The 14,301-nt window shown below is 34.9% G+C and overlaps 1 protein-coding gene across 2 annotated transcripts in view; it reads left to right on the top strand.

The window, feature by feature from the left end:
• ACVR1C (activin A receptor type 1C) overlaps positions 1-14,301 on the top strand; it is a 68,650-nt gene that overhangs the window by 39,836 nt on the left and 14,513 nt on the right. For both annotated transcript variants that reach the window (XM_016150110.2, XM_016150111.2), the window contains exons 3-5: positions 5,000-5,239; positions 10,034-10,264; positions 12,877-13,044. In XM_016150110.2, coding sequence (XP_016005596.2) covers positions 5,000-5,239; positions 10,034-10,264; positions 12,877-13,044 — 639 coding nt within the window. The remainder of the gene's footprint in view (positions 1-4,999; positions 5,240-10,033; positions 10,265-12,876; positions 13,045-14,301) is intronic.

Consider the following 14,301-nt stretch of genomic DNA (forward strand, 5'->3'; position numbering starts at 1 on the left):
CAAGACACCAATTAGAAACGTATTTTTATTGCCATCAAGCCAATGTTTGACATGATAATGAGGGTACCCCCATTTAAAGAAGCTTCAAAATGGCAGGTTAAAGGAGGTTCACCATGAAGATTTGGGCGATTTCTCGTTGCTAAGCATGTCACTCTGTTTTTGACAAAAGAAATTATTCCTGTTGAGCTAATTAATGAGATAGCTTTGAGATAATGTATTCTCTCTTCTGCTTCAACTGCACATATTATTTCCACATTTACCTTCAGAAATCTGTGAACTACACATATGCCCTTTAATTGAAGTCACAGGTCCATGTCATAGAAGATTTGTATGACAGGCGGATGATCAGAACATCACCACATCATTCAGTTGACACTGGTGGTATTTCTTCCTGGTACCAGGACAGAAATAGACGCAGCAGAAAGCATCTCAAGTGACATTGTCTTTTCGATTGGCTTATTACCCGAGAATATTTCAAAACTACAAGCTGGAGAAAGAAATGCTTCCCTTTTTAAGAGGTATGGGGAAGCAGTTGAAGATCTAATATATCTACATTCATGGATTCAACCTTGCAAAGTGGTATCTTTTCACTTGGGAAAAAACCTTTAATAAAAGGAAGTGGAGTGGTTTTAATGCTAAATTAGTCTGTGGTTTCTTTAGGGGGTATTTCGAACCCATTAAATTTTCTGTAGCTACTTGCTACAACTTTTGGGAAGGAAGCATTAACTTTGAAATGTTTCACAAAAATATACTTTGTCTAGATGAACATCTCTGTTTTGTTTTGTTTTGTTTTTGTCTGAATGTTTTCAAACAGTTGCCCAGCCTATACATATCTCTTCAGTTACTCTATCCGCAAAGAGTTTCTATACTTTGCTCCATTTTTATCCGAGTTTCTAGTCAGTTGAATGCCATTCAAATATTGTGAAGAAATGGGTCTTTAAGGTGAATATAGTTAATACAGTACAAGCTTTTGTGCCTATGGTCAATGTGAATTATTTGAAGTCATTGATCAAGTCCCTATCGCCACTTAGTTCTAAGGCATCTCCTCCTAATAGCACATACTAGAGAAATGTAAGTTAATTAATTTGAAGGTTCTATAAATCTCATAAACATTAATAACTTTTCATACTTTTAATAAAGAAAAAGAAGAGGTCAGCAGGGGAAGAAACATGGGGATCGTGCCCACTTCTCATCTTTTTCTTTTCGTATTGAAGAGTTTGCATCCCCTAAAGCCAGAAATAAGAAGTAGCAAGGAGGTAATAATGGGAGTAATAAAGTGTTTTGGAAGAAGCTGAGACATCTAAACTGGTTCTGAATTTTATTTGAGCAGTGACAACGACCATTGATTTTCACCACCACCAGTTCCACTCTTGTCTCTAGGAAAAGTTGTAAAATTCACAAAAGTAAGCTGAAAGAAATGTTCTCCCATTTCTTCTTCTCTCTTTCTCTCCTTCTTTCTTTCCTTCTTTGTTTTCTTTTTTCCCCCCTGTTATCTTACCTTCTTACATTCTTTTGCCTTTCACACGACTCTCTCCAGTGATACAGAATCCTTCCACCCCATTCAGGTCAAGTTCCCTACTCCCTGCCTGGTTAACACCGCCCCCCCCCCCCCCCCCCCGCGTTGTCTTGGTTTAATGTGTTGCACAATTTAAATAGGGAAGATATTTGTGAGCTAGGCTGTCACCCTTTGGGCTAGTACTTTTCTCTCTTTTTCCCCCCATCCTCTTCTATTTAATTTACTAAAGAGTGAGATAACTTGAATTAGCAATGCAGCACTACTCAGATTTCACCTTGGGGATTAGCATAGTCCCCCATGGAGCTACTTACTTCCTGGACAGACAATCTCAAAAATTGGAAATTATCAAATAATAAGAGTTCTGTTATGATCAAAAATGTAAAACCTTCTAGAGAAATTCATACACTCATCAGTGGTAACATTACATTATCTTCTTAATGACACTACTGTCTCCTACCAAGGCTTATGGGGTGTAAACTACAGTTTTCCTTCATTTATCTCCTGTAGAGATTGCAACCAACATTTGGTTTAGAAGATAGTTTTACAAATGTTTGTTTTAAAAATTGCTCAGTGTTTAAGTAGCTCTTTCTGGATGGTGTTACTAGCCTTTTATCTAGCTGAGTAAGCTTTTTTTTCCTAATCTTTTTTTTACTAATTCGTATCAGTAAATTGGTTCACAAAAGAAGAAACATTGTCCATATGTAATAAACATCCCTGAGAGCAGTAGCCATCATTGGAGCAGTGCACTTTTATAGAGATTATTCTATTTTCAGGGTTGCTGACCTTTTGCCTCCTTATTGGTTGCCATGGTGATGATCTGAGCTCTGCTTAAGAGAGCTTTACTAAGATGAAGGCAATCAATATGCTTTTTAACTGTAATGTTTATATCGATAGTTCCAAATAACATATATCCAAATAAAATTTAGCTGTGTAAATGTATCTAATAGTTGAATTTTATTTTTAAGAACATGTTTACACAGATATTTATATAAATTGTAAGTAATTAAGTACACTGTGGTTTTCTTAGAATACCTTTATGAAGACAAAAAAAAGATACAATTGAAATGTAAATTTAAAAGCTTATAGTGAAATGGATAATAAAACTCTTTTATAAGCAAACTCGAGAAGTTGTGGGTACCATAGTTAATGATTCTAAAGCAAAGTCAATTTAGAGAACTCTTTTAGCACCTTGTCATAAGAAAGCTCATGGCCAAGCTCTTATATACATCTGTACAACTTCTAATAGTTTCAGAGGAATCCTGAAACACTCAGGAGAATGCAAGTTGGTGGTCTGCCAAAATTCACTAGGCAAAGTAGAAGAGCATGGATTATGTTTGTTTCTAAAGTTCACTTAACATTTTTAAACCTTTCACTCACTGGTTGTAGATAGACTACTATTTTTAGTGAATCTTCTATGGATACACTTTGTTCTGTGGAATTTGATTCTTTTTTCTTTAGAATTAAATGATATTTGTTTTCAAATTGTATTCATACATTCTGGTTGAAATATTATAAGTAAAATGTAAGTATATTTGATATACACACTCTATGATTGTCATTGCAAAGAAAGAAGTCTGAGGAATGGCTGAAATCACAAGGTCCATTATCATTGTAATTTGTCTAAAGTCTAAGATGTAGGTGTTACGCTATTGCTTTCTGTGCATTGTCTCTAACCCTCTCAGTAGCCTAAGCAGAACCAGCTGAGGATGGGATGAGGAAGGGTGCAGTTTGCTCCAGTCACAAAAGCCACATGTAAACTTCTCTCTCCAAAACCTGCATTTTTCTACTTCTTGATGTTTGAGGACCTGGCTCCAGAATTCTGTTCCCTATCAAATGCACACTAAGTTTATTAAAAACAAAAATCAACATCCCCAATGGAAGGACTTGGAAATAAAATTAAATCAATGCTGTGGCTGTCCATAGTGAATGAAAATGAAATGAACTATATGCTCATTTCAAGAGTCAAAATAACTTTTTTGAAAAACACGGGAAATAGCCATAATCATATATTTTTCATGTATCACTGTTTTTCTAATTAAAAAGATTTCTTAAATGCAGGATTAACTTTAAAAAATTTGGTATATGTGTTTTAAAATTAGAACGACAAATTATTTCCTTATGTTATTTGGTTTCAATTATCATATTCATTTTTCTAAAACTAAAAATCTTATCCTTTACTCATTAACAACAAAAGTAGTAAAAACTTTTAGCGATTCTGCTATTCAAGAGCTATTTATTGACCAACTACTATTGTAATCACTGGGATATAGTTGAGAACAAAGCAGGCAAAGTTCTTCTCACGAAGCATATGTTCTTTGGAGGAAATCAGATAATAGATAAATAAATATGAGATGTGCCAGGTGGCAATAAGATCCAGGGATTAAAATAAAACAGAAAGAAGGTATAGAGAGTGAATGGGGAATGAGAAGGAAGGACTGTTTTAGATAAGGTTGTCAGCCAACACCATCATTTCCTGTCAGTTATTACATTCCGTTTCTAATTGTTCTCTTTGCTTTTACTCTTGTGCTCCTAGTGTCTTCACACAGTAGCCACACTGAATATGAGTTAGATCGTAACCTTTGACTCTTCAAAACCCTGCAACAACTTCTACTTAGAATTCACTGTCCTTCTTTTAGCTTACAAGACCCCATGTGATCTTTCTCTCTCTCTCTCTCTCTCTCTCTCTCTTTTTTTGCCTTCCTGACCGCATTTGTATCCTTCGTATTTACTACACTCTATGCCCAGGTTGTTCCTGAATATGCCACGTAGGTCTCTATCTCTGGGCCCCTTACACCTGCTGTTCCTCTGCTGGGCATAAGATGCCTTCTGTTGTTGCTCCCTGACACCTACCAGAACGGCCTTCCGTGACCATGCTGTCTAAAATAGCATCCTACCATCTCTCCATCTCTTTCCTCTGCTTCAGTTTTCTTCATAGCACTATTACCTCCTGCTTTTGCATTGCATATATTAAATATAGGTACATGCAAACATAAGTACCACAAGACCAGAGCTTGGTGCTCTCTCACTCACTACTGTACCTCCTCACCTGGAATGGTGGCAACATATTGCAAGAGCACAGTATTTACTTATGATGTGAATGAATGAATGTACTCTGAGGATGGACTGCTGACAATGGGGAGAAAATTGTAGAAAAATGTCAACTGCTTGGAGGTTTTAAAAAGGACCCCCTGAGTAGTGCTTTTTATGATCCTAATTCTGACTACTGTTGTCACCTGGCCATAACCATTCCTAGCTATAGCCTAACCTTAGCTCCCTTTCCCCAGCTTTGCTTAAGACACAGAAAGTCTTAGGACACAGAGAGTCTAATGTACATGCGCACTGTGTAGGCTGTATATTATAGATGTGAAATTTTGGTGACTGCATTTCAAGTTTCTAAAATATTGTAAATGGGTTGATTTATGGTCATGTTCTTACTTTTTTCCTTTCTTTTTCTTCTTCTTCTTCTTTTTTTTTTTACTGAAGCCTCACAAAATGCCCCAAAACTTGGACCCATGGAGCTGACTGTTGTTATTACTGTGCCAGTTTGCCTCCTGTTCGTAGCTGCAGTGCTGACAATATGGGCATGCCAAGGTCGACAGTGCACATACAGAAAGAAAAAGAGACAGAATGTGGAGGAGCCCCTCTCTGAGTGCAATCTGGTAAATGCTGGAAAAACTCTAAAAGATCTGATTTACGATGTGACTACCTCTGGATCCGGATCCGGTATGTGCCTGTGGTCCATTTTTCAGCAAGAAAATTCTTATTTAAAAATAAATAAAATGAATTTTTTAAACAAAAAAGGGCCTCAATGATGAATTCCATCATTTAAAATACTTGATAGGGTATATGGTAAGTATAGAAACATGTTTTGCGATTTGATGAAGAGAAAATACAGTCATAGCCTAAAGAATTAAGTCTTCTTATTTGGCTTTTGTGACTTTAGGTATTCAGATGCTCATTTTGACATTCTTTCACAATTTATTTCTGAAGCAAGGAAGGAGGCTCTTCTTTCCTCTCTTCTCCAATATGATTAGTAATAATCATTGTTGCTCTCTTGGTAATGTTTCATAGGCACAAAAGAATTACTGAATTTGAGGAGCTGAGTTCTGGCAGGGCGGGGGAAATGCTAGTTACTCAAAATAATTTTCTTAAAGCACATTTGCTTGTGATTATGAAGGTCTTCAGAGTCTGTACGCACCCCTGGGACATGTGAGAAAAGTTACCAGAGAGTTCACCTGAAATTAAAATCAAGAATATGTTTTTAAATCATAGAAACGAAAGATGAAAGGGAGCAACACAGCATTCCTGTACTGGCTTTTGATGCTAAGGTTGTATGATAATTCTCTTCCTCTTTAATGGAACTCCAGAGCCTCTGGTAAAGCAACTCAGGTTCAAGTGATTAAATAACGGTATATTTAATCACTACCAGTTACTCTGAAGATGTTAGGTAGAAATGTGTATTTTAGAGTACCAGGCTGTATTATAGCTTAAGTGCGCTTTTTTTCATAGCACAAAATGTCTAGAGTTTTTTGGGTTTCTGGCCACAAAAAAAGAGTTTCTCTTGTAATCACCAATTCCCTAAAATGGCAGCAGGCTCCCTGCTCTCTTTTACATCTCCAGAAATCCTGTCGGCATGTGGTGGTGCAGAAACACAAACTAGGGTAAGCCTAAGGGAACCACTTCTGAAGCCCCTGCAGCCCCTCTTGCTTTTGAAGGATCATGAAGGATGATTATTACCCCAAACAGATTTTAAGTAACTCCCATGACCTTTAGGACATCTAGGCAGACATAATGAACAGTGACAGATGACAGAGGGGCGTTAGCATCTACATGAGCATTTGCATTTGACATGATGCAGCCATGGACTCACCAAAGAGTCCAGAAAAGAGAGGCCCAATCATGTCATCCAGAGGGCTCAGATAGTTTGCTGCTTCTGGGGGGCAAGATCGCCTGCTCTCTCACTGACCAAAGTTTCAATGTTTACGCTGTCACTGCACAAATTAGGTGGCATGTTTTCAAGGGAGGAATATTGGAAAAATGTCTCCAAACTGCAAAGTTTTTAAAATTGAAATCCAAATTAAATTATTGGATAGAAAGCTGGCATTCTTCCTTTAAAAATAAAACTTGTTCAGATTCAGTACTCTTTTCTTCTTGGAGTATTACATTTTGGGGCCCACTGTGTCCTAATTTCTTGAGTGCTGGCAACATTCTAGGCACATAATATGTGCACGGAGAGCTCTGATTTGTGCCAAATTCTTCGAAACCTTATATAATTTCTTTATAAGGTTCAAGTGATTAAATGCCATCTATTTAATTACCACTAAAACATTTCAGTTCGTCTGGAGATGTTAGGTAGAAATGTGTATTTTGGAGTGACTTCTTGAATATATTTAATATGGGTTTCAAAATTCCTAAAGCATTTTCCTTTCCAATAAACATAATAGATATTTTATAACTTGAGACTGAATATTTAGTTTAAGAAAGCAGCCATGAGCCAGGGCATAACCTAAAAAACTTAACATTGTTTTTGGTGCTTTTATGCAACCTTTAAACCCAAATCTGGATTTATTGACTGCTGGACTCTCTCCTCTTTAGATTATTCTAAGATTTCTCTTAAAATAAGTTGTAAATATACCCAAGTGTGGATGATTTTTTTTTAAATGAGCAATTTGAAAGAGTTTTCTCCAAGTCAGCTGTACGTGCTTGGCAGAGATCACTGGCTTAAAGTAAGTAATGGCGGCACGGCCTTTGATAATCAGAGATGGGTCTATTGGCAACGAGGCTTCTGTCACAAAAGCTCACCCATGGGGATGGAATCAGGTCATTCTGCTTCCCCTCTGCTTCTTTTAATTGGCCAGTGACCTTAGATGAGAGGCAACTTTGTCAGATGTTGAGAAACAAAAATTGTGAAGCTTATCCTTGACCTGGTCAAAGACAAATTTCAAAGAAATATAATGCCTGCAAGAGAGGAAAATGAACTGATGTTTTACCAGGCTGTCTTTGAGAGTGGATTGTGTCTCAGGTGACTTCCAAGAGACTGGGTAGCTTGCTGCTCTCCTCTTGTGTTATAGCACTTCTGACATTACTGAAAGGTGCCTTTCCATCAGACAGACATCAACTTTTACAATCCTGGTATAAAAAATGTGAAACGAACCTACAGGGAGAAGCAAAGTCCATGTATCTTCAAATGAAATCTCTAAGTATATAACAAAAGAATTAGATTATTTTGGGTGGCTGCTTTGAAAGACACTGAAGCAACTTTTACTGAGTTTTACTGTCTCACCTTAATTGCTGTATTGAGTACTTTAGATAATGTCGTCTTACTTTGTCCCTGGTCTGTGGCATTGATTGTGTGCTTGATCAATTTGCAGTTTGAAAACATTGCCTTATCCAGTTCTCTAGCTAAATATTGCTGCATTTTTTTGTTGTTGTTGGTAGTGGTTGTTGGTGGTGATGTTTGTGTGTGTGTATTGCAAGATGGGAGGGAGGAGAGAGATTGAGATTGCGATCTGGCCTAATAATTATTAGTACAACTTTTATTGTGTGTAATCAAGTAGTAAAATTTACTGTAGCCTGCAAAAATAACCTATATAGTTTGCTGCTAGAAATCTTCCCAGCAGAGAAGGACTGCAGTCATATCCATTACATGGTGAGAGAACAAGAGTTTGGACTGGAGACTAGTGTTTTAGTGGTAGGTCTGCCTCCTACTATCAGGTTATTCCTGGGTAAGCCTTTCAGTACTGTGGGGCCCCAATTTTCCTTTCTCTAAAATGAAAAAGTTGAACCAGATGATCTCAGAAGAACTTTCTAGTTGTGGGGCTTTGTGACTAATTGTTGAGACTCATAATAGCAAATTTATAGTCTGTGCTTGTTTTGTCATAGTGGGTGGTTCTCATGATGATGAGAACATCTGAATAAACCATGGCTCATTTCAGGAGCAGAGGCTTAATCCTGCAGGAGCTTACACAGTGGTTGCTATGAGGGCCTTCCAGACATCTGAGTACAATGACAGCAACTAAACATGACTTTCCAGAATAAATTATACTATAACCTTTTTATGAGTTATAACTACCCATTATAGACATTAAGAAAATGTACAAAATTATAAAGTATATCACAATTTACCTCGATTCCATTAAGCAGATAACCATCATAGCATTTAGTATATTTCCTTTTCAGTCTTTTCTGTACATATTTTGATGCACTTATTCAGATGGATAGAATTTACTGTGCTATTTACATTTAACATTGTAGCAAGAGTATTTTCCCATGTCACTAAGAAATGCCTCTTCATAAGCAGCGTCATTATTATTGACTCTAAACAATCCGTCCTAACACATATATTAAGGACTAACCATTATCGAGCATGTAATATGTCAAATACTGTGCTAAGTCCTTAACATGTTTATTAATTCTCACAGTAACCCTATGAGACAGGTAATATTAGTGTATCTCATTTTTCGGACAAGGAAGTCAAAGCTCAGAAAAATTCAATGACTTGCCTGTAGTTACCACCTAGCACAGCTGAAATTTGAACTGAGGTCTTTCTTATCTGCGTTCTTAATCTCTGCATTATATTTAACATCTTTTTCTATTATCAGATATTTTTCCTTAATTTTCCTATAAATAATAATAATATCAAAAACATTTTGACATAATTTCTCTTATATTTTGCATTAAATCTTTAGGATAAAATTCTAGAGTGGAGTTATTGGTTCACAGAAACTAAACATTTCACTTGCACTCAGAATATATTTTCTTTGACTTTTTCATTCCACAGGAAATATCCATTTGATATTTTTTATAACTGTACTTTGCTTTTAGTGTAACATGCTTACTTACCTCACTTGATTGTTGGATTTGATTCTTCACTTCCCAATTTTAATTTTTTTAATTCTCAAAACATTCTTCTGCTTTCCCAGTAGTGCTAGGGACTATATGTTATATTTTAGAGGCTGACAGCTTATTTTTTAATTAATTAATTTAAATTAGTTTCAAGTACACAATGCATTGGTTAGACATCTGTATAGTTCATAAAACAATCCCCCCAGTTGCTCCTTCCCTTCCCTAGCCCTCCGCCTAGCCATCATATCAGTACTAACTGCATTACTTCTGCCATGCTCCCGTTCCCCATGACCAGCTATCAACTACTAATTTGTACTTCTTTTAACAGCATAGTTTCTAAACTTGTTTGTTTAGTAACTTGATTGGCTTTCATGCATAAACCAGGGAGATCTGTAGCAGTTTTGGAAAATCAGATATCTGTAGCATCAGGCTATGTTCAAGAAATTTTTACTTGTGAATATGAGAAGAAAAATTCATAATAAAAATTTGAAATATTTTTTGAGCATGCTTTGACATTAAAGTTTGGTATAAAGGTGCTTATCTCTTCAGAATCGGTAAAGTCGTTAAAGTGCTTAAATGTTCGCTCTTTATGTGAAAATAATAGTCATTCTGACAGTTTTTTTCTGGTCTTTATTTATTTTGAATAATCGATTCTGTCTTTTCCTTGGTTAGGTCTACCTCTGTTGGTTCAAAGGACGATTGCCAGGACAATTGTACTTCAGGAGATAGTAGGAAAAGGTAGATTTGGTGAAGTCTGGCATGGAAGATGGTGTGGAGAAGATGTGGCTGTGAAAATATTCTCCTCCAGAGATGAAAGATCTTGGTTTCGTGAGGCAGAAATTTATCAGACTGTTATGTTGAGACACGAAAACATCCTTGGTTTCATTGCTGCTGACAACAAAGGTATTTTCAATCTAATTGATTTCAGCAAATGAAATGTTATGTCTATTATCAAATGAGAATAAATTGTCTCTTTGTTTTAACAAAATCTATCTAAAAGTATAATTTTTTTATAGAGGAAAGAAAATGTTTTTCTCTTTTCCAGAGATAAAGTGCATAAAATCATACAATAATACAGGGAAAATGAGTGATATGAAATCATGATGGTGCTATAGCCAGGTTGATATTTAAAATATCTGAAGACTGATATGGCACAGGAACCACCCAATTAGAATAAAAACTTCCACTGAAACAGAGTCCTGGAAGAACCTTGCCATGCTGGTTTTTATTTCTTTAGATACTGGGTCATGAAGAGATCTGGGGGCATCTTGGTGGAGGGGGTGTTGCTTTGGTTGTGTAGGACAAAGAAATGTCACTGGGAGTTTTCAATAGCAGCTATCAACTGATCAGGACAGAAGTATTTCAATAGTTTGATAACTGGTACAAACATAACATTGAATGCTAGCAGAATATTTACTTTTGGTAAGACTATAGTTTTCATCTGTATAATAGAATTCAATTCCAGGACTCAAGTTTTATATAAATATTATTGGAATGGTGGCAAACAAGACGTTTTAGTGAAATTTTCTATTAATGTACTTTGAGTATGATTTATATCTTGCAGTTTAACAGTTCTAAATGCTATTATTTTTTGAGTTTTGTAGAACAAGACAGTGCATCAACTTTCTAGTATTTAAATCAATATTCATAAAATATTGTATATATCCCTGAGTAATCAGGGACTGGGTATAAAGATTGTGGATTACTTATGCTCTCTTTTCTCTTTTTGCATAGCTTTTACTCACTTAAATATGCATTAGTTTCCTTAAAGGAAAACAGGGAGCAAAGGTGAGCAAAATGCCAATCAATTTTTTATTAATTTGAATCAGTAATACTCATGAAGAACTTTGGAGAGGTAGAGATTGTAACCTCTAGCTAAAAAGCAAACAAATTATCTGTAGATGTCAGGCACCCACCGCTACCTATGAAAATTAAAAAGCTATGATTATTTTTATCTAATATAATCTTGGTCAATAAGGTATTTGTTATTAATTAGATGGCAAAAGAGAAGCTTAGTGTTATTGTATAGTTTGGCCATAATTAGATATGCTGGTGATTTGTCTTATCTGATTTGCTAGGGAGAAAGTAAGTAAAGCCAAGTTGACCTTAAAAAAAAAAAAAAGATTCTTTCCAAATTCTTAACCACGTATTCTTTGAAAGTATATCCAACCTATTGAAAATGAAACATTTTTCTTTAAGCTGTTAACAACTTCTTTTCCTTCCTAGTATTCAGGTAAACTACCTGCTGGTTAGATTAATTAGCAATGTTGTGAATGCAGTAATGACTGAGGTTAAATGGACCACCTTGTTGGGGCTAATTTAATCATGATATTTATTGGATTATAAAACAATATAACAACAATGATCATCCTTGATCTTCTCTTTTTCAGTTAACTGATATACCTCTGTCAATGACTTACTAGTCAAGTGACATTGTACCTGATTCCAAATAGTCTCTAACATCACTTTCATCTTCATGCATTTTTGTATATTTTGCAACACTTAGAGTTTCACTTTTTGGTCAACTCTCTGGCAAAAACATTGATGTGAGAGTTCAAAGATAGCCACTGGTGTTAAGCTGGGAGAGATGTGTGACTAAAGGTTATATGTGGTCAGTTTATTAGTGAACTTCATCATGTTATGTTGATTTTTACATTCCTAGGAAATTTTATCACTACTCAGATTTTGAAATTAAATGTTTAGATAACGAAGAACTCTTATATATAAAGCACTAAGTAGAAAAACTCTTTAGCAAATGTTCACTATAGTTTCTTTTCTATGAACATCAGAATTGGTCAGGACTGCACAGGGCTGCTGTAGACAATTTATTCCAAAAGCTAAAGCTAACTCTAGGGACTCTTATACCGAGAGAACTTTGGAGTTAATTTCTCTTCAGCTAAAAGTCTTTCATCAGCTCAAAAAGCTTTTGTTTAAATGAGGTAAATTATTTGAAAATGTCTAATAATTGTATTTTGTTCTTAACATAAGCTTTTAGGGAAAATCAACAACTCTGTACTTTAAAAGATGAATAGCATGAACATTCTTAGACTGTTAGAACTTTTATGATAGTAAGAATATTTTTCATAAGTTTGTTATGTTTCTGTTTTTTATTGGTACAATCTTTCTTAAAAGCTCAACAATAATTTATAACACAACACTGAGCCTAAGCGCATCTCTCAGTAGTTTCTCTTATAATGTGGATGCTATTACCAGCATTACCAGCAGGTATTGATAAAGAGGGAATAAGAAAAAGTTGTCCAGTCGTTAGAATCACTGCCTCATAGATACCTTCCTTTGCCTTGATGGATACATATAACAGGTCCTAGTATATCAACATCTTCAGGAATTTACTGAGAATTTTTACTTTACTAACTCAGACTGTAAGCATTATCACCGAAGGAATTAACTTTGCTTTGTTACCAATACAGACTTACTTTAAACATTGATATTTGTCAAATGGTTTTGGCTTATTTTTCCACATGTATTTACAGCAACAATTTTTTTTTTTCTGATAGATAATGGAACTTGGACTCAACTTTGGCTTGTTTCAGAATATCATGAACAGGGTTCCTTATATGACTATTTGAATAGAAACATAGTGACAGTGGCTGGAATGATCAAACTGGCACTTTCAATAGCTAGTGGTCTGGCTCACCTTCATATGGAGATTGTTGGTACACAAGGTATATATTGTCCATTTAATTTTTTTCTCCTTGAATATGAGAATTGAAACAGTTGTCTTTTAGTGTTTAGCTGTGTTTTGGTTTTACAATTATCAAATGTAAAGAAACACAACAGATACTTTGAATATTTTGTCATGATAGTTAACTTTCATCTATGTACTTGTCATTTTGTATATTATTCATAATAATATTTGTATTCCTGGTGGTGCCATCTTTGCCATTTAGCACATATACCTGGGAGATCTTGCTTTGTGTGTGGCAAATACTCTATGTTCAGAGAATACAAATAATTTAAATGTTTACTTTTGATAATCAGAATAATTGGAAAGGGTTATATGATCATGAAAAAATATATTTCATGTACTTGAAGTCTAAATAATATCCACTGTGGTCTTTTCTATTCATTGAGTTAATAAAAAAATTAGCCATAGGAAGTCTTTAGTTTAGTCAGGGACAGTGGTTCTCAAATTTGGACTCATGATCCCTTTAAACTCTTAGAATTAATGAGGGTTCCTGAAAGTTTTTATGTATATGAGTTATATCTTTTAATATTTACTATATTAGAAACTAAAATTGAGAAATTTAAAAATACTTATTAATCCACTTAAAATAATAATTTGTCAATTAAATATGAACATAAATAATTTTTTTTAATTTACACAGTTTTTTGTAATACAAACCAATCTAGTAAAAATGATGATTTTGTTTTACATTTTTGCAAATCTCTTTAATGTCAGGTTTAATGTCTTGGTGTTTATACTCTTCTTCATTTAATCTGTTTCAATATGTTGTTTTGGTTGAAGTATTTGAAGAAAAAGTGGCATCACACAGATATGTAGTCGGTAAATAGTCTCAAGGACTCACTTTAGACCACATTTGAGAACTGCTGGTCTAGGGTAATAAAATTTTGAAACTTGTTTTGTAAGAAAATATTTGCTATGTTTTTATGTATACATATCAATGCTATTTTTGCCCTGTTCATTCTGCAAACATATATTAGTGACTGCTAAATGTTACCTAGTGACCTAAGTATTGGAAACATGGTGATGACTAAGACACAGTCTCTGCCCTTATGTAGTTTACAATCTAGTTGGGAGAGATAGGTAATTAAACATGCATATGAATAAACAAGATAATTTAGATAGTGATAAAAGCTGTGAAGAAGGCACAATGAGATAATGTAATGGAGAATGATGGGATGAGAAATGGGTGGTCAGGGAAGACTTCTCCTAAGGAGTGAAATTTGAGCCAACTTGT

Source organism: Rousettus aegyptiacus, unplaced genomic scaffold (assembly GCF_014176215.1).
Source record: "Rousettus aegyptiacus isolate mRouAeg1 unplaced genomic scaffold, mRouAeg1.p scaffold_m13_p_2, whole genome shotgun sequence".
Classification (NCBI taxonomy): Eukaryota; Metazoa; Chordata; class Mammalia; order Chiroptera; family Pteropodidae; genus Rousettus; species Rousettus aegyptiacus.